We start from the raw sequence: 21,935 nt of genomic DNA, 5'->3' as shown, positions 1-21,935 counted from the left end.
ACCCCTTTCTTTATAGGTATCTTTCTACCTGTGGAGAATGAAGGTAGCTGTGCAATCTCTGTAGATATTTTTTAAGATATTTAAAGGGACTACTAAAGTGAAACAATAAATCAGTTGCGACTAACAAAGCATTGTTTGAGAACTTTGCAGGCAGTCATTTCAAAATAATAGTTTGATTATTATATGAGAAAATGAAGGTGGAAGTATCGGTATTTGAATTTTGCGCCGAAACCCTGACGCCGGTACGTCAGTGTGACATCAGGGATTCCAAAGTATCTTTTTGTATTTGAGCCGCGTTGGCTAGCCAAGTAAAGGTTCCCGAAACTTGTGTAGTCAATCTGTACTGCTACATAATTAAGTAGGCCCTAGAAGTACCATGCCATCAAAATCTATGACGTCACAGCGACCAGGTGAGGGAACTTCAAGGAGGCGTCGCCATCCGTCTTTTGTTCTTGCACTTTTTCTGGTTTACCAAGCGTCTTATCGTGGTAAGAGTGGTGTTTTTGGTGTCATAGAAAGGTAATTTACTGATGCAGAATAAATCATTTTTCTCTTTAGTGTACCTTTAAGTAAGCCTCCTGTATGTAATGCCTCTACGACTGCTGGTATCCTTACTGAATCCTTTTCTGAAGGTGTGTCTGAAGGTATCTTTACTGAAGCCTTTTCGTAATCTATGAAAGCTATATAGAGAGGCTGATTCTACTCTGCGGATTTCTCGATTACCTGATTGATGACATGGATGTGATCCATTGTAGAGTATCCCTTCCTGAAGCCAGCCTGTTCTCTTGTTTGACTGAATTCCAGTGTTGCCCTTATTCTATTGGAAATTATCTTGGTGAATATTTTATACAATACTTGCAGTAATGCAATAGGCCTAAAATTGTTCAATTCTTTAACCTCTCCCTTTTTGTTGATTATTATAATGTTGGCATTCTTCTAGTTCTCTGGGACCCTTGAAGTCGTGAGACAGTTCGTATAAAGGGCCACCAGATTCTCAAGCATGATGTCTCCTCCATCTTTGATTAAATCGACTGTTATTCTATCTTCTCCTACCACTTTACCCTGTTTCATGTCTTGCAGGGCCCTTCTAACTTCCCTGCTAGTTACAGAAGGAGTCTCTGTAACCTGTTCATTACTACTTCAGATGGAGACACGTATCATGGCTGCTCTAGGTACTTACAGGTCAATATAGAATTCTTTCGCTGCTTTTACTCTTCAAAACTGCTGATGATATTACCCAGCATATCTTTCAGTGCATACATCTTGGCTTGCCCTATGCCAAGTTTTCTTCCCACTGATTTCATGCTGCGTGCATTTTTTACTGCTTCCTCAATGTTTCTTACATTATAATTTTAAATATCTTTTATTTCTCCTTGTTGATCAGTCTTGACAGTTCCGCAAATTCTATGTGATCTCTTGAGTTGGACACTTTCATACTTTATCGTTTCTTTATTGGGTCTTTCGTTACCTGGGAGACCTTACCTACTGGTTGCTTTGGCACCTTACCTCCTACAATTGCTGCTTCTGAAGCCAGTCTAGTTACGGTTTCATTCATTACCTCTATGTCATCTTCAGCTCTCTGTCCTAAGGCTGTAAGGCATATTACACCGTGGTGACCGTCATGCTAAGTTTACGTAATCTTTTCTTTAGATGCTGACAAATGCCAACAGCTTTGCTTCAGGTCTCAAGGCGTGACACTTGCAAAGCTGCTGGCATGCTCTTCATCTCTAGCTTTCTGAGGCATCATTAGTGCATTCCTAAACCTTGCAATCACTTTCAATGCTTTTGCTTTTGGGTAAAACTGACAATTTTTTTCATGATTTTTTTACATCAGACATGCTCTTCAAGTGGTTGGATAACTGCTTTTCAACTATGCTAGACAAGAAATAGTTGATATTTCCATATCTGATGTCCCTGTAGAGAGTTCTTGCATGGACTCCACACTGTGTAAACATAACAAGCTATAGCTGAATATGTAATTGGAGCTTCTCAATCCATACTGCAGCTGTATGCTATTCATGATTATGAAGATGCAAAAAAGGCGGTGAAACATTTTTTAATGGACAGAACTAATTGGTGCCTGAAGGGGTTATAGAATCACCACAGGAACTAAAGATGAGATGGGAATACACAAACAGCACAGCGACAGGCTGTTGACTACCCATTGACAAAGCAGTAGTGGTTAGAGCATTTTAGTGTATATTACGACAAGAAACAGAAAAACATGTGAATAAGGCTCAGTGTTTTTGGCTTTTATTTGCTCAACTTTTTTTTTTCTCTTTTCATTAGACAACACAATTTTTAAGCTTTTTTTTCTTTTACTGGCTGTTAGTTGTCATGACAGATTGGCAGTGTTTTTCAGACTGCCTTGACAACGTGAAGGGTCCATTTTGATTTTTTTATAACTATCTGCATAACAATCCAACCTATTTTGTTGGTGAACACATGTAATGATTACCGTCTGCATGTCTGTAGTACGCAATCACATCGTCTATGAACAATCACAGGAATGTGAGACAAGAGTGCATAAATGCACAAAACCAAGGAAGGCTTCAAAACGGGATGGAACACACACCCAACAGTATGCAACCTAATAACAGTTGTTGGTTTTCGCTCTGTGTAAGGTGTATGTGCTGCGCCATTTTGCAGACGTTCTTCGTTTTGTACAAAACATTGCCCAACCAACTGGCCCCAATTGCAGCTTCACTTACAGTAACTGCAGTGTGCGAAAAACCATATCACCGACACTCTTTCTCTATTACTTTCACCGAAACAAAGGAGACGGAAAGGGCTGGGCAACATACCTTATAGTTTATGTCAGGTAGCATGTTGAGCAGGAAGCAGACTAGCTTCTGAGGGAACTCAAACTTGACCATCCAGAAGACCAACTCCTCCAGGAAGCTGTTGTGCATCAGGACGGGCTGTAGTGAGGTGATCTCTGCACACACGGACAAGACAAAAAGAAAGAAAAATAATATCTTTTTCCCATAAATACTCCAGCATGCTACGACATGCCAGATTCTCGAAGATTCTCGACATCCCATCAGTCGCATCGCCTGCCTATGAAGATCAAAGCCCAAACATCAACAAATCCCCCTTTGCTACAAGTAATCAAAAATTGTAGGAGATTTTTGCTTGAAACATTTTATACCATTTATGTTGGCAAACAGATACTTTAAATGAAGTTTTCGCAAGCACAGATCCAGTGCTTAATGTTAGTCAATGTGAATCTGTAAAGCAGTAACACAAGACAATGATCTCCGAAATTGCTGGTGTGCTACTTGGCTTGAAAAACAACCTGATGCACAGTGAATCTCAAACATCATGACTTATGACATGAATTAAAAGGATGCCATGTTCCAACCTTCAAACCAATTTTGGAAGGGCCTCAGATGACATCTGTCTTCTTAAGTCTGAAGCATTCAGTTTGCTGTGTACCATTTCCTTATACCATTTTCAAAATATGAGGTCTGTTTTAAAAGATCATGCAGCAAGTTTTAAACAATTAATTTCACGACCATTCAAATACATGGTTGTCGTCACCTTCAAAATACTGCCCATTAGACACAATACACTGGTTCCACCTCTTCTTTCATTGCTGGAAGCACCCTTCGAAGTCCTCTTCCATTAAGTGCTTCAGCAACTATGTTGTTTCCTTTTGAAGTGCCATCACATCCCTGACATGCCGCCCCCAGAGCGCCAGTTTGCATTTAGGGATAAAAAATAAATGCCACAGGGGGGCTAAATCCAGGGCGTAGGAAAGGTGTTAAAACCAGAAGATGGAATTGTGTTACAAGAACTCAGGCACTATCAGCAGAGAGCGTGCAGGGCGCATTATCATGACGCCAAATTTAGCACCCCTTTTTCAACAAACATGGTCACACATGGCACACACAATCTTTAATATGTTTCAGGGCCTCCATGTGGAGAGCTGCACTGACAGTGTTACCTTCAGGTACAAATTCGTGGTACACATTTCCTGGCAGTCAAATAACATAATGAATGTGACCGATTTTTGCTTTGTTCTTCCATGCTCCCTTTGGCCTTGGCTCATCTCTTTTTTCCGCTCGTTGCTCTGTGACTTCAGCTCGATGTCATATTTGTAAATTCAAGTTTCATCGGCAGTGACAACCCTTTGCAAGAATTCATTAATGTTATATGAAGTTTTCCAATAAATGCTAAGTTTTTTTTTTTGTCGAAACTTTTGCTCAGGCATCAGCAATATTGGCCCCATCTTGGCACAAACCTTCTCAATATTCAAATTTTCAGTCAAAAGTCAGCAAACAGACGACTTTCCAAATCAACAATGTTGGTCATAGTGAAGAAGACAATGAGGAGCTTTGAGGATACACTATCCAACATCTTGGTTGTTTTGCTGTTCCTTGTAAAAAGCCTGTAACTATACTTTCATTTGTATCACTTTCCGTAACTAAATAAGATCTTGCAAGGAGTTAAATAAGTTTAAACAAGATGCAGTCCAGAGACAGACATTTTATTCACAAAGCATTTGACAGGAAACATTACCTTCAGAAAAGTCCCACTACAACATCCTTCAAATGTTGACCTGTAGTTCTTACTCTTTTATATAACAACTGCCCTTTCTCCAGGCACGTTATACCAAGTAACAGACTCTAGATGTCCACAGGGCAGAATAAGCCAAATGTAAGAAAGTGCCATTCATCACTGCACATTGAGCCACTCTGAAGTCCATTATACTTGCGGTAAGGTCAAAGAGCACACGCATCTATGAATTCTTGCCATTATACTTGCAACACCTTTTTTTTTTCATGCTCCTACTTTACCAGGGTTTTGTTTTTTCTTTCCTTATGTCCAACAAGACACACAGTAATCAATTGTTTGGTGCTTTAATATGCTAGTTGATGTACCACCTCTTGAGCTACTGTTAACAAACATGCAGCAGAAGTGCAGTTATTCACATCAACCAGCTTTTCTTTTGTTCTGCATCTATTGGAAGCTAACTAAATGCTCCCAAAATATCCAGCTTTGTGCGCATCTGGGCAAGCCTGCTCCCAGTGGGAGGCCGCAAGTTATCTTGGGGAAGGTCGCGAAGTGCAGAGAACATGCCTGTCACTGAGACCAGACTTATTTCTCAGAGCGGAATTGGAACATTCAATGCAGAGAAACCATAAAGTAAGCCGAGATGCTCACCATAAAATAAAGTTTCAATATCAGTTTAATGTCTCTTTTTATTTTATGTAATGAAGTAAATGAGAGGTCATGACCTGGTATATCTATACTTCATTTACTTTTAATGCCCAATGGGCCTGATTATCTATTACATAAGGGGGGGGAGGGGTAAAGTGAATACATACAGGTAATTTGAGACATCAGAAATGGAAGAAAGAAAGAGAAGAAAAAAAAACAAGGTTTCAAAATGCAGTAAAACAAAATCAAAAATACACCGGGAAGATTTTGTTACAATAGGCCGGGGAGGAGGGACTCGAGTGGGGAGAAAGATTGAGAACTGCTGCACTAAAAGTGCATATAAAGCAAACTCAGAAGACAAGCAAGGCACTAACTAAGAACTACCGGGAGAACTATGGGAACACAAGCCAAGCAAAGCACGAGTTACAGAACTACCCACCTGGTAAGTAGTTCCCAACTATAGGAAAAATTAAAACACAGCTATTAATCACTGTCCCATTTAGGATAGCTAGCTAGCTTGTGGCCATATGTAGGTAAACAGAGTAATGTTAAATGGGTCTAAAACATCTGGACATAGCAAAATGGCTTTGCCACTGAAAGCAGCTGGTGAGGGGCAGGGGGCTGCTGCCATGCAAGACTACAGTGTAGATGCATAACAAAGCCACGCCACAGCCAGTCACCAGCTCACCTTTTGTGAACATCTTGTACTCAGACACTGGAACAAGAGTAGGAGAAAGAGAGATCACAACAGCTGTGCCACCCAAACAAACATTTACCTTCTTGTTCCTTTTACTACACTGCTGCCCAATGCCTTTGTAGCGGAGTCAATGCCGTGAGATACGTAATCTGATTATCTAATTAGAAAAGTGAAAATGTACCCTCACAATATTCATCTGCATCTGCCTCCATAGAGGCAGGAGACATCTGAGACAGCAGAAAGAAGTTGCATGAGAAGCATGGGACATCTTGTAGAAGTCAGTGGTCTTTGCCAGCCTGATCAATATGGGCAATTTGTGCCCACTTGTGCAAATATCTGCGAGGGCCTTGACACCAAGACAAGGCCTCTCATGTAGCCAGCCCCACCCTGTCTCGGTTATGCCAGCTGCCAGACGCCACTGTTAGGCTGAAGGTAGTCCAGAAACAGACGTATGCTCTGGCTCCAGTCAATGCAGGCAACGAACTACATCCAGCTGCAAACTCGCCAGTGCTTCAGCATGCTTAATTGTACTGGCTTCACCGGAAGAGCTCAGTAAAATGGAGTAAGTCGGGTCCAAGTAGCAAATTGCCATGCAGCTCAGGGCCAGAATTCAGACTCAGCATAATTGCCAGAATAAGAATGGAAATAAATGGATAGTGGACAGCCTCTCTCTTGTGAAGTGGGCAAAAAGTGGCTGTTATCAATCTGGCCACCACCAAAAAAAGCAGCTCAGAAAAATCCACTGTCACATAGACCACGTCAAATCCACATGATTATCAGGACTACCTATCTGGATGTACTGCCCAACAATTGTTAATAGTGAGAGACTCTCCCAAGATTTAGGTGCAAGTGTTCTTTCTCTCTCTCTTGATGGTGATTGGGCATACCCTGTGATGATAACAGAGTGGTCAGCAAAGAAAAATAAAACCTATGCAGCAATACAGTCTTGGCATCAAGTGCAGTGGTTCTTTTTTCTCCAGCAAAGAGTACTTCCAATAATTTATGCTTTAGCCCTTCCCAGCCCCATATTCAGTTACCCTGACTACAACTTATAACCAGAATATGTATGTACTGCCCACTACTGCAATGGCTCTTTGCCATGCTTTTGTTGGTTGCAATGTTGTAAATATGTTGCACATCCTGCAATACACTACTTTTTATGACCAACTACATCAGCACTTCTAATTCTCACATTATATCTGTGAAAAGATAAACCACTTTTAATGATGCAATCACTATGACAGATAATATAAAATAACACATTCTTCCATTGAAAAAAACGGCCTTCAAGAAAAAACTGACATTGCAGTAAAACTTGATAATAAAATGCACAAAAAAAAAAATTCTTAGTCTTACTGTTTTACTGAAAACTGCAATCCAGCAAAGTAATCTTGTTCTGCAGTTTAAATTTAAAGTCAGCAGACATCACATCCATGCACTAGAACCTTATCTGAGAAGCAAACGAAAAAAGTACTTCATGGAATCATTTTCATTTCACAGATTTGTTTCACTGCCGACAAGCGACAAAAACACTGATCGTCAATTGAAGAACAGAATGCATTGCTTTGCCAACTGTCAGGATGGTAAGGAAACAACACTAGGTCCGCTCCATTTGCACTTGCAGATACAGTCCATGCCTGTTACAATGGATCCACATACAACATACTTTCGGATCTAACAGACAATTCAACTCACTTGGTTTGGTCTGCCTGTATTACCAATGCAATGATTTCTGCTTTTAGTGGTGCCACTGACACCCCGAGATTTGGAGAAATTTTTGGAGCAGTAAAATGTTAATTTTGGAGTAGGTTGGAGCCCACAAATACAGCCTTTGGAGACTTTGGAGCAAATACAGTCAACATCCAATTTTTCGGACTCCCTAGTGGCCGCGAAAATGTCCGAAAAATGGGGCAGCCCGAAAAATATGAATGCATGCCTTTTACTACCCCCAAAGGCTCAAATCGCGACAGGCATGTCCGAAACAGCTATGAAGGCCTGCCAGGACACTTGTTGTGCGTACATATTGGTGCTCGTACTGTGAAAGGAAATGGCAGGTGCATGCGTGTATACTTATGGAATACATATTGTGTGTCGTCAGATGATACAAATCTTCTGACCGCACTCTATCACTTGGTCGCCACGATGCTACTTCTGGATCCACATTACAATGGCCTTGTGATCAGTGACATACTTGATACACTTGAAACTCGCACCCTTGTCAACAAAACTCCTAGCATACAAAACATTCGTTAGGCCGATCCTCGAATACGGAAACACTGTATGGTTCCCTACACCCAAACTAACATAAAGAAAATAGAAGCAGTACAAAGGAAGGCCATTCGATTTATCCACAACAAATTTAGACGTGCAGACTCTCCCTCTAACCTTCTAGCAATTTCTGGGCTCCTTACGCTCGAAGCACGAGCGAAACAGGCACGTTTGAAATTTCTTTATCAACTTCTGCATAATTCTTTCAAAATTGACATTTCAAATTACATCTCTTATTCACAAACACGACCTACCAGGCACAAACACACAAACACCTTAGTGGAATATAAATGTACTAATAATGTGTTTAAATATTCCTTTTTTCCGGTTGCCATCCGTGAATGGAATATGTTATCGCCTCTCACCACTAACACAGAGTCACTGTCTCAGTTTGAATTAGAAATTGAAAAAATTGTTTAGCAAGTTAAAATTGCTAGTGCTATTATTGATCGTGCAAACCACCATGTACTTGTGTCCTGTGTATGTAGTCGGGTATGCACTGTAGAATACCTCAATTGCCATTTCTTATTTTTTTTTTTTTTTTTTTGAAAGTTCGCATGTACTTTTGTTTGGTGTATACATTTTGTAGTAAAAATTGTTCATGTTTTTAAGGTGCAAAACTGACGTTATACATGTATTCATACTTAACATTATCAGTGTTCTTTGTTTATGTGCATATATATAGTGCCCTCCTGCTATGGTCTCACTAGAGACTGGCAGTATTGTAAATAAAAAAATAAAATATCTTTATGGAATTTTCATTGTGGAACGCCAAGTCAATGGACGTTCCTTGAATTATTCACGTGGCTTGTTTTGGCATGGCAAGGTCCAGACCTAGAACGGTTTCTATGCGCTTTAGAAAAGCTGCATTTGTCTGAGCGCTTTGGTTAAGATCACCTATCATAATCATTGGCCGGTGGCACATGTCGGGTGGCATGTTTTGGACGATGAAGTTACCTGCTGCTTTTTCTGACAAACTGGGTGCCAAGTAAGCGCAGACAACAATGAAACCCATTGACAATCATACTGCACATTTCGCCAATGTCGAATTGACAGTTCGGATCCATGAGTGTTGTTTGCACGTAGATGGCTGCAACTTCTGCATTGTTGTCGTGACGTTGTGCCCCACAGATATACCCAGAAAACTCTCTGGGATCTGCTGGTTCCATTCTCATTTCTGTCAAGCACAGAATGTGTGCTTCTATTAGGTTGATGTCATGTGTAATGTTTTGTCAAAGTTTTGGCAGAGATCGCACGTTGATGCATGCCGCTACCGTGGGTGCTTAACTTACCAGTTCACTACATGATAATGGTCTGTAGACGATATTTGTTCAGCCTTTGGAACACGTCGGTCAGTGCTATGTCACGATTTTCCTTGCCTGATTTTCCTTTCCTTGATTGAAGTCACCACCTTTGTTTGTCAAGTAGAGGCCAGAGAGGTTCACTACTCCTGCTTAGTGCCATACAGACTAACTTTTGTGGATATGTTTTGGCATAATCTACAGATGGGGACCTACACCTGTGCCGTGGGTGCCCATCTTGCGATTTGTGGATTGTAACTGCACTTGCTCTTACCCCTGGGAATTGATTTCATTTCAGATGCAGGTGAAAAGTTCCCTTGCCCTTAAGTTGACAACACAGCTTCAAAATGTCAATTGGAATCCAATTTGGAGATATGGCTGGCTCATTTACTGATGTACTTTAGTTTTTGCCAAGACAATGATGCCAGGTGGAAACTCCAACCACAGTCTCACAACTTCCGAGTGTACGTTCAGTTGTATGTAACAATGTTTACCTACAGATCCATTGACTTCCTGTCAGTGAGAACAATGCTGCGAACTACCTTGTATGAGTCCTGATGCATAACATGAGCTCGTGCGGCAATGATCCAGTCTCAGCTTTTGAAAGCTTCTGTAATTTTTACTTTGCAAAGACACATTCCAAGTCACTGTGACAACCAACAATTGAATCTTGTGCTTGCCAGACTAACTTCATTAACCACACCTTAATTAACTTGGGCTTATTTAACACCAAAGGTCAGGGGTTCGACTCCCACCAAAGGTCGTGGGTTTGACTCTTGACCTTCATAATGTCAATTGGACTCCAACTTGGAGATATGGTCGGTCAGCCCATATCTCTAAGTGGGTTTGACTCCCACTAAAGGTTGTGGGTTCGAGTGCCTTAATTAACTTTCTTAATTAACTATGCCTTAATTAACACCATAGGTCATGCTGACGCTTGTTCTTCACCTCGGCTTCATGCTATCTTACAAAGATATTGATCGCTTAATTTGCCTTAATTAAAAACGGTAACACGTCTCCTTTTCTAGCGTGTCCGTGGCTGCACATAGCTTTCAGCATGGCTGAGCGCGTACGCAGCCCGCATGCAAAGAGTGGGCGTGGCAAGATGGCATGGCATCATGTGCATTGTCTTCCTGCACATTTAGTGCTGGAGGTTGCGTAATATCGAGTTTCGGAGACACGTTGAAGCGAGAGGCAGACGAAGCGTTCGCTATTAGCTGCAGGTGCTTTTCATGATAGTGTCGTCCTACTGCGGGCAACACTATCAGAGGGCAACACTATGGAGTGGACACGACGATGTGGATGGCTTTGCTTCGTACCACCGATGTGAAGATATCATCGACATGGCATGAAACGACATCTTTCATTGCCAACTCTCGAGTTCAACAAAATGATCTTTTTTTTTTCTCATTCAAGTTTGCTTTTTCCCACTGCCTAATAATTAAGAAAACTTTGCTGCCCCTTCCGTGTAATAAATATTTATTGGTAACTGTACTTATTTGCATAAAAAGTCGCACTTCAACGTAATGAAATTTCGATATAACAAAGCAAATTGCCAATTTTAACGAATATGTTATGTCAAGGCTTAGGTGCCTGTAATGTTGCTCTGTGCAGAAAAACAAATCAGCTCAAATTATTAGAGCAAGGGTCATGCCAGTTTTGGTGCTTATTTGCTGCCCTCATACCGATAACACAGGAGAGTTGTCACTCGTGCAGGGTTCAACTTGTAGGCAAAGCGTGGACGCAACTGCTATGTCAGTTGCATCGCTTGTTGCTGTCGCACAAAAAATCGTTTAAATGGGGTTTATATTTAGTCTGCAGCAGAGTCCATTTCCTCATGAAAGATCGAGGAATATAGACTGGTTCCTCAAGTTCACCGACATTACCACCAATAGCCCATTTCTCTTGTCAATGCACAAGGGTCAGTAAGTGTGTGTTCGCGGTTGACAACTTCTGCTGCCTTGATATGCAAAACTCCCGTCGATGCAGCTCACCTTGGTACTCAGGTGGGCACTCCCAGTTCTGCAGCCGACGCTTGGCCTCCTCGTAGCACTCATAGTTGTGCCGTAGAAACTTTGCCTTCTCCTCGTCCTCCACATCGACTGCACAGGGAGAAACAGACACGCTTGCAAACAGTGCACAATAGAATAATGGTTTTAAGCCCTGCCATAACAGTAAATATTATCCACAGTGGTTGCAACAACGCACAGGTGTCATGCAGGATGCGTTACTCAAAAATTCAAGGACATTTCAAGGACTTTGAGTCTGATGAAGGTGAAACTCGGTAATGCTGAAGCAGACCTTACAGAATTGTGTTCAAGGCTACATTAATTTTCCTTTATTTTTTCACCCCCTACTCTAATAGGAAGATTAATTGAGAACCTCACCTTACCTGTGCCAAGAACAGTAACACATCACATCAACTATAATGTGAGGGGCTTCTCAATCGCACATCTCATATTTCAGTGAATTGGCTTTTATGACTCAAGGCACCTGTGCACCCATTTTCAAATAATTAAAGGAGTGCATCTATTTTCAAGAAGTATTAAAGGGACTGACAACCAATTTTCATGTTACCCACTTTCTTTTTTTTTTCTTTTTTAGTGCAATGGAAAGCTTACTGGCCATCATGAAGTGCTAATGCGGAAAACGCCATTGGAACAATTTTTTATCAGAATTTTTCGATCTGGGAGCAAGGATGTAGTCATTCACTAGAAGCATGCTGAAAACAGTGATAGGTGACCGCAATAGCGATTATATGCCGGCATTAGCGGGAGGCAGACGACAAGTGTGGCCGTGCTGTAACAAAGCATAATTTCGTTTATGAAGTCAATGTTCCTACGATTCATGTTTTCCGAATTGTTAAATGATTTCTGCAATAATAGCAATGTGTTTTCATGGCTTCCTGTCTAACTGCTTTAGTATTTAGCCAGTCAAAAGGAAACCAGTTGGATCAAAAACTAAACAACACCTTTACACGTGATACAGAGTTACACATGTTGCCATAGCCACACGTGCATTTTTGATTTCCAAAGCATAGAATAATGCGTGAGTGTTTAATAGTATACCAACTGCAATTTTAAGCAATAATTATGATGTATTTAATAACAGTCAACTTACGTACAGTAATCTCATAGAATACATCCGAAATGCCAAGATTTCACTGCCAGGTCGCGCCACTCACTCACAAAAAGAAGAAAAAGCTTTTAATGGGTGCTTGCTCATAACATGCAAGTGGATGGGTCTGCTATGAAAACACAAAAATGTTGCACTACAGTTTAGTGCAACTCTTGACCTAAAGAAGTTCCTGGTCAAAAATAGAGCTTGATCAAACAGACAAGTGGACAAGTGGACATTTCAATCCTAAAGCACTTCCCTCTCTTCTGCTTCTGATGACACTTGAGCCGAGATAATGTAAAAATTTTAATTCAATGCTGTTCCTTTTTGCGCTTCCTCAGTGCTTCAAGTGGCGCACCGTTCACGTTATCACTACGATCGACTGGTTGCAAACAGTGCACAATAAGAAAGGAATCAAATCACACGGAAAGAATTCTTACATTATATTGGCCCTGCACTCACAAACATTAAGGCTCAAATGTAACAAAGACGTGAAGATTCCACTCTGATAGCCCACAAGCACCAAGCAGTGTCAGCAGCTGACATGTGACTTTATCTCCTACATGCCAAGAAGTCAGAAAAGCTCATGTAACTTACTGGCGGCAGCACAGGTGAGAGTTCGATAGCTGAGGGGGTTGGTGAGCGCGTGAGTCATCACTTGCCGCATGACAGCGCCCATCTCACTCAGCTGATGCAGCATAGTTAGAAAGCCATCTGCCTCTTGCACCGCCTTCTGGCCCACTGTTCCTGCAAACAAAAAAAATAGCTGTAAGACATTGTCCAGTGATTTCCACCAAGCTAGAGCAACTGAAGAAGCACAGCTTAAAAGTCAAAAAGAAACAAACAGATCTGCCAACTCCAGCGATTCCTCCGGCTTTGAACTCATAGCGACAGCAGCAGGATCTCACTGTGGACACTGCCATCTTGTCAAGAACAACTTTCTCATGGTGCACACAACATTATATTTGTCCACTACAGTAATGCCTGTGATGGCTTCCGAAATGTATGACCGTCACTGACTGTCATTCTTGAAGTCTGTATGGGGCACAAAAGTTCACACAAATTGTCAAGTTCCACCACTGCACAAAAGCACACAGGTTAATGTGTCTGCCTCTCAATGGCACATTGCCACAGGGGCAGACTTAGAATCTCAGCAGCAGTGGTAGGTAAGTTTTGTTTTACAGAAATTTACTCCCCTGGTCGTTTTCATGTCTGCCGATGTTGTTGCTGGAATCCTAAAATGCTTTGCAAGAAAATTACAACAAAATGTACTGCAAGGATTCGAACTTACGAACAAGAGACTGGCAGTCCAGGATTCTACCGTATAAACCGGAATATAAGTCAAGATATTTTCTTGCAAAAAGCTGGCTATAGTCACCCCTCATCTTATACAGTCGACTGATTATTCAGACATGCTTAATTACTCAGACAGCTCCGCAGCACCACCACTAGCGCCATAAGCTTTAACGTGTAAGGATGAATGAAATTTCGGGCACTGCACGGCAGGGTTATTTTATTTCTTTCATACGTCAAAGGCCCAAGGGCATTACGTGAGGAGCCATGTCGTCGACCATGTCGGCGCTCCGTGAAACCAAAACTAGTAAAGCAAAGTCGATATAGTAGCCGATGATGAAATTCGATGCATGCATCTACTGTACTTTCATCTATCTGTAGGAACAGCATGACAGTGACCGAGAGATGAACCACAATTTTGTAGCGACGCCTCCGGCTCGATTCTGTGTCACTCTTATCATTCACTGTTCATGGCCGCCTGATCCCGTTTAACAAGTGCAGAATGTCGCTCTGGCTACTGATGCAGTACGCAAAGTGTGAAAAAGAATAGCATAAAAGGCACTGATAGAAAATCATGGCCACGGAATGTCTAGGCCAAGGGTGTAATGGAAAGAATTGGCATAATGGAAAGAATGGACACAAACAGCAAACACAGTTTCAAGCTTAACAAAGAGTAACAGAAGCTTTCATGTGTGCAATGTATCGTATTTGCACGATTCTAATGCACACTTCTTTTTAATAAAAGAAGCGTTGAAATCTGCATGCGAATTACGATCGTAACTATTTCTACTCAAAATCAAAAGTGAAACCGTTTCTTACTGAAAAAAAGCTCAATGCAATGTAGCTAGCCACACTGCCATCGAATGGGTCGTCTGAAGGAAGCGATGCTTGGAGACATCGCAAGGTGGGTCCATGGTGCATGGAATGCCCTCCCGCAGATGATGACTACACAAGCCTTCAGTTTCTAATGCATTAAAAGGAACTGAAGACGACTGTCTGCGGTCAGCAGCCAGTGAAAAGGAGATGTTGACGGGCAACGATAGCGACTAGCTGCTGAGATTCAGCTGTGTGCGCCAGTGTGCCTTTGTATGTTCCATAAAATCGTTTCTACATGCTACGCGTCGACTCAGGTTTCGTTACTTGATGTGTACTTGATGTGCGCAGTAGAATCGGCACCAAGCTTGCTTGTTTTCTTTTTATGTTTGGATGGTAATATCACTGTGCATTACAATCGGTGGCACGGCAGAATCATACAAATACAGTAAATGGCCAATTAAAGAACAAGAACGCGCCCTTTCAAGAAAACCAGGAGCAGTTCGCAGAGAGTGGAGACGCTCACCAGCATCAACACTGCTGCTGTGCTCACGCAGGTGCTGGACGAGGCGCAGGATGACTCGAGGCATCATGGACTCTGCCACGCAGAGTAGATCCGGAGGTGCTGGCGGCTTGCCAGCTTGTGCCTTGGGACCATGCCGGTGGCAGAACCTGTTTCGCAACCCAGAGACATGTGGGCAGGTGGTAATGAGCGATGCACACCTACTACCACAGAACCTCACTACTGTTAACAGTGTATTTTAAGCATTCCTACAATCAAGCAAGTACAGGCCCAGGGCAAAACAATTTTCCTCCAATTCGATACCAAACTGACTCTTTTCGCCATTCACAACCGGTCAAGCAACCCAACGGCCACAATATCACCAAGATCGGAAAGGTATATGTGGATCAGAGCAGTAGGATGAAGAGGATAGTTTCATAATACCACTCCTCGATACCAAGGTTGCTAAGTACAATATTTATCTTTAGATGGCAAACAATATTCTACTATGTGTCTTTTTCTTTTTTTTCCTATACATGTGTCATTCTTGCAGCAACTCCATAGCTTGAGATCCAAATTAAAGGGACACTGATACTACTGAACTTCTGCTGTAGCAAAATGGTTCCCCTTGCTGTGTGAGGAGGCTTGGAAAGCCAGAAAAAATGCAATAACAAAAGACTGGGAGGTGACACCGTCCTGACGTTCTTTCATCAGCCTGTAGTGGCATCATGGATTTTGACGTCTATTCAGGTGTAGCTAATCGCTTATCGATAATGGTGTGTGAATATTCAATTCAAATTGGTTGGTATTCAATTCGATTTGAAAGACGCTTTTACTATTCAAAATATTCTAAGCCCCAAACATTCTTAAATGTATTCAGAACGTGTTTTAATTGCGAAGCCACATAGAAATTACGCAAACAGTGCTCACTAGCTCACTAAGCGCATTTTTGCAATGGCTGTACCGGTTTTCTTGCATAATTGCCAGCACGCAGCAATGCGCATGGGACTAAGTATGCTGTTGGTCAGTTCCCTATAAGCAGCTTCTCCGCAGTACAGCCACGCTAGGCAGCGAAACATACAAACTGTATTGCAGTGAAGCATATTTGTCATGCAGTGAACCATACCAAAAGTGTAACGGGGGCACTGTCACCAGGTCATCGCTGGTGCTGATGGCCACCCACCCCTACCAACTCAAGTACCCATACAATACTGCCTCTTCACACATCTGGACAACACCAACTGCTGAGTGTAAACCACTGTGTCGGCTACCAATCTGGCTAACTGCCTAAAACAACAAGGTTTCCAGACTACAAATTCGACCAAGTAGCAAAGCTTGGCAATGTTTTTAAATCCTCGCTATAAAGCAGTTGTGCACCACCACAATGCTTCAATGGCAAAATAGTGCTGACATGGGCCGGTTGGTACATACAAAATAACAGAATACAGAATAATACAGAATAACAGCGCATGGAACAGGATGAAAGAAAAGAGGCAAAGAAAGAGAAACAATCGGCACTTTCATTCGTCTTTCTTCTCTTTAGTCCTGTTCCCATACAATGTTACTTTATTTAGCTTCAATGGCAAACTCCGTTAAAAACCTGGCTTTAGATGAAGGAAGTAAAATTTCAACACCAGGAGACCTAGAGATGTCCTCAACAACAACAGCTTCTGAACAGGCTCTTTCCACATCAGCGCCGTGGAAGGACTTCGATAGGCTCACCAACCAGCAGCAATCTTCACTGCCCCAAGCACAGGTTGAATGATATGTGCATGATCACATTTTGGGCCAAAAATGAAGATCCATGTGAGCAGTGGTGCGAGCATGATGCTCAGAGCTACCCACTACTAGCTCTGCTTGAGAAGATATACCTACCTATACATGACATTAGTGTGTCCAGTAAGCGACTGTTTGCATTGTCCGGAGGAATTGTGACATGCAGGAAGGTGTCACTGCTCTTTGAACATGTTGAGTAGCTATCCTTCCTTCAAGAAAAATAACTGCAGTTGTGATACTGTCAAGCGAAAGTGTTGTATTAGAGAATTTTGTTGACCTTAAAGTGTAACTTCCCGGTACATTATTGATGCGCAAAAAACTTGTTTTCCTTTCGTACTTCTGGTTGGAGAAATAAATAGTATTTTTGAAAATGGCAATAGTATTCGTATTCTAAAAGTATTCTATTCACACTTCGTTTTTATTATCCAAATTTGTTTCAGAAGTGAAAATTTGATACGAGTTATCAGCAAAGAAGGGCTATATTTTACTCTAATATAATTAAAGTTCAAGTTAAAAAAATTAAAAGAACGGCCCAAATGTGAAAATATACTAAAAAATTCAAGACCACTCTGACGTACCAGCAGCCAGGTTTTAGCGCAATATTAAGAAGAAAATGGAAGATTGGCCTCTAGATTCTCCCCTAGTAATAGGCTTTTCTTTTTTTGCCGGAACAAAGAAAATAGCTTTCAAAGAATACTTTTTTGGCTTAAACCATTTTAGTATTGCTCTCTGCTGTCCCTTTCATAATTTTGCACGTGATCATATGCAAAAACACGTATTTTCTCTTAAACAGACACTTAGGAGAAATATATTTAGATTGGTATTAGTAAATGACACTTCTATGAAAAAAGCCAGTGTTACTGTGAAAGAAGGCTCTGTAAGCCATAAAAGATACAAGAACGAAAAAAAAATTGGGTGGCAATGACACCTTAAACTTCCTGCAACAACTCACCGTGACAAATTTTGACGGCACCTTCTAGGGCCCAGTTTCTATCAGTTAAGATGGACTACACTGTATTGTAAAAGAGCCAGAGACTGAACTTCGTAAGTTTCAAAAGATTCATTGAGCTACAGTGGCTATAATATGAAAACTTACTTTAAAATCTTTGACCTGAGATTGATGCACAAGCACTGTAATTTTGGCACAGAATTGCAAAACCAGAACCTTGACTTTCAACTTGTCTAACAATATTCAACCTCTTAGCACAAAATTAAAGAAAAAAGAGATTTTTTAAAGAATGCTTTGTCAGTCTAACTGATTTAGCGTTTGCCTTTAAGTCACTTTTGAGGAACAGAAAATTGGGAAAGTTCATTTTGGTTCCTGATTACAGGCATCGCAAAGCAACCAGAAAGAACAGTTTGTAACCTTTATGTTCCATCTACTCTGTCCCTGTCATTTTCTTGTTTGTTTTTTTTCACCGCCTCTAACCTTCAGATATTCCCACAAGCTCGTCGGTGCTGTCAGTTTGCTCACCCATCCTCACGCATGACGCTGGCGTCGCCACAGTCGCAGGCACCCCCCGCCTGGCTGCGGAACATGTTGAAATCGTGCCCCTGGTGGTTGCCCTGCTGGAAGCAGTCGGCACAAAGGGACATGCACGGCGAGATGCCACACGTGCGGCACCGATATGCCACAAAGTTCGCCGTCCACACCAGGCCACACGTGGTGGCATTGTCGTAACGCCGCACTGCAGAAATACAGACAAGAGATACAAGGGTGTGATGAGTGGCTGAAATGTGGAATAAAATTAAAGCATCAGTGGCAGAAACCTAATGGTGACAGCTACATGTGAAATTCACCAAGTGTGAAATTCGCAGAGTAATTCAATTTTTGAATGTAAAAGGCATTAGACCAGTTGAAACTAATCGTCAATTCACAGAAATGTATGGACAGTCATACATGGATGTCAAGAATGTTTGCAAACGGTGCAGAGGCTTTACAGCTGGTCACAATGAAAGTCATGACAAGGAAAGGAGCAGTAGGTCATCAATTTCCGATGAGACAGTCATGAAGGTTGAGGAAATCATATGTGAAGATCGGAGGATCACTCTGGATGCTCTCTGCATTTTGGTTACTGAGGTTTCCCAAAGCACCATCCCCAGGATTTTAGCAGAAAAACTGCAATATCGAAAGGTGTGCGCAAGTTGGGTACCGTGTATGCCGACAGCAGACCACAAATGGCAATGAGCCAATTCTTTCCACAAATTTCTTCGCCACCAGGCAGACAAAAAGGACAACTTCTTGAACTCGATTGTCACGGGTGATAAAACCTGGGCATTCCACCTTACAGCTGAGACAAAATAACAGACACGCGAGTGGCAGCGTCCCTCTTTGCCCAAGCTGTGAAAATTCAAACAAACACAGTCTGCTGGTAAAGTCATGGCAACTGTGTTTTGGGACCGGAAAGCAATACTGTTGGTGAACATTCTGCCTGCTGGAATGACAATAATCACTGACAGGTACTGTGAAACACTGAAAAAACTCAGAAGGGCAATTCAGCACCAGACAAAGGGAATGTTGGGCAAGGGCTTAAGCATTCTTCACAACAATGCCCGCCCACACGTCGCCTGGCAAACTGTCGATCTCCTGCGAAACTTTGGCTTGAAAGTCATCACCCATTCACCATACAGTCCAGACTTGGCACCAAGCGACTGCCACCCATTCCCTAAGTTGAAGGAACATTTGTCCAGAAGGCATTTCTGTTCCAACAATGAGGTGAAAGATGAAGTTCAACACTTTGTGAAGGCCATGACTGCAAGCTGGTATGACATGGGCATTGGAAAACTGCCACAGCATCTACAAAAATGCATCGACCGAAATGGCGACTATGTAGAAAAATAAAGCATTCTTCAACCTTTAAAATGATGTAACTTAATAGTAGATAAACAGTTGTTTCTATATCTAAAAATATTGGAGACGTTATTTTTGGCTGTGCCCTCGTACAACAACAATACAAGACAAAATACATTGTTGAGTGTTAAATATGACTTATTTTCATGCTTTTCTCTTCCGCATTTTGGCACATGCAAAACAGTCGCACGTGGAAGCTGCGCCGATTGAGTGTCCATTCCACGAAACCAAAAGTGCTGTCAAACACTACCAGACTACTTGTGCAGTGGCTTCACCTCCGTAGCTCTCCCTTCATTGCCACAGAAGGTAATCTGCGAGTATAATCATAAAGTGCAGTCCTGCGACCACTATCACAGAAACAAAACAATCTGCTTTTCGTACAAGTTGTAGTAATGTAAATAAAACGATAATGGAAAAAATATGTAGTTAAAACAATCTGAAAGCTGTAGTAATGTAAATAAGATGATAATGGAAAAAATATGATGTTAAAACATTCTGAAATCAGACCAAAACCCCCCCCCCCCCCCCACCTTAAACCTTTTTCCAAGGATAAACACTGCCATAGTGGGATAAAACAAGGCAGAAATGTCAGACGTTTTTCCTTCAGCCTCACCAACCACAATGACACACACACACACCGCTGCACTTCTGAAGGTGAGAGGCTGTTGTTTGTGAAACAATGGAAGCAGCAGGTAGCACACAAGAAATAAGAATGCACAAAACCCATATTTTTCTTGAAACAATATCAAGCGTCAGAGGCTTGTACAATAACATAATTGGGTACGCCAAATGGAGAGGTTCTGAAGGAGCCTCGTTTGTCTTCAGCATAACTAAATGCATAACTATCCTAACTAAACATTAAAGGCCAACTGCAACAAAACTTCAACTAAATTGGCTATAAATGAGCAGTACATGCCATTCAAGAGATCTTGGCAAAGCTGCACAGCTGCTCAGTGTCTAATCTGCTTATTAGCCCTTTCCATGCAAAGGACGAGTCTCACTCATCAATGGATTTCCTTTCGTTTACGAGTGCTACAAACCAAGTGGCAGTCATTTTATTATTATGGTGTGAATGTCGCATTATTATATGGTGCCAGCTTTCCAGAAAACCGACTACTTGTGGGCACAGTTGGCGGAAACTCAGCGAAGTCCAACTCTCGTGGCTTTTAAAAATGGTGGCATAGAGTCAGACAGCTGCAGCAACAACAACCACCTTTCTTAATGCCGGAATCGTGGCATTTCGAGCCTCTGGTGGCTTCTCTCACGTGGATGCAGGTCAATAAAAACGCTTTGTTGCTGGTGCCTTCGCGATTTTTTAAATCACATCGCATAATGCACAACACAATCATGCCTCACTTCTGTTCCAAGAAATGTCAAGCATTATATAGACTATTTCTGGTGGCCAAGCATATCTGCAATTCAATGTTCAATTCAATGTTGGCCGAAATAATGCACCAGAAAACAACAAATGAACTGCTGATATAGCAATAACGAAAGCTGTTCACATAAATCAGTCATAAGCTCAGAAAATTTTGGTTTCCTGAAAAAATTTCGTGGGGATAGGTTCAACAGCCTTTATTAGCACATAAGCAGACAATACAGGTAGCTCATGGTTATGCGATACAACACAAATCCTAGAACACAGCCTGGGATTTGCGTCAGTCTTCTAAACCAGGAAATTACATGGCAGGCACCCGCCTCCTTATTTAAAGGGCCCCTGAAACGGTTCGGACAAGTTTTGTAGACGCGTATGGTACAGCTTAAGTAGAACATTCACACCACAATTTAAGTGAAGCGTTACGTATTAATGGAGCTACAAGCGATCAGAAGTTACCCTCCTCCCTAGTCATGCTTTTCCTCCTCAACTCGTTCGCCGAGCGATCGGGGCTAAGCTCCGCCTTCACTGGTTTCGTGTCACGATGCGACGTCACATCGTCCACTTCCGGTTGTTTTTTTGCAGCCCGCCCCCGGCCCCGCGAAACCTCTCCGCTAGCCGCTTGGCCGTCGACCCCAAGCGAGAGATATCGAAGCAGCGTGCGTTGCGAGCATTCTGTCGTAGCGCCGAATGTGTCTCGTATTCCGGCAATCACACACGAGCTGAACATTTCGACGGAACGGTGGAGGCATAAACTCAAGCTGGTGAAGGAACTT

The 21,935-nt window shown here is 41.9% G+C and overlaps 1 protein-coding gene across 3 annotated transcripts in view; it reads right to left on the bottom strand.

The window, feature by feature from the left end:
- Positions 1-21,935, bottom strand: part of Ubr3 (Ubr3 ubiquitin ligase) — a 177,469-nt gene that overhangs the window by 142,277 nt on the left and 13,257 nt on the right. For all 3 annotated transcript variants that reach the window (XM_055076000.2, XM_050187188.3, XM_055076002.2), the window contains exons 2-6: positions 18,408-18,621; positions 15,182-15,327; positions 13,147-13,296; positions 11,427-11,534; positions 2,805-2,938 (exon numbers count right to left, since the gene is read on the bottom strand). In XM_055076000.2, the coding sequence (XP_054931975.2) occupies positions 2,805-2,938; positions 11,427-11,534; positions 13,147-13,296; positions 15,182-15,327; positions 18,408-18,621 (752 nt within the window). The remainder of the gene's footprint in view (positions 1-2,804; positions 2,939-11,426; positions 11,535-13,146; positions 13,297-15,181; positions 15,328-18,407; positions 18,622-21,935) is intronic.

This window comes from Dermacentor andersoni, chromosome 2, assembly GCF_023375885.2.
Source record: "Dermacentor andersoni chromosome 2, qqDerAnde1_hic_scaffold, whole genome shotgun sequence".
NCBI lineage: Eukaryota > Metazoa > Arthropoda > Arachnida > Ixodida > Ixodidae > Dermacentor > Dermacentor andersoni.
Note: the sequence above shows the minus strand (reverse complement) of the source record. Positions and strands in the feature narration are given on the sequence as shown.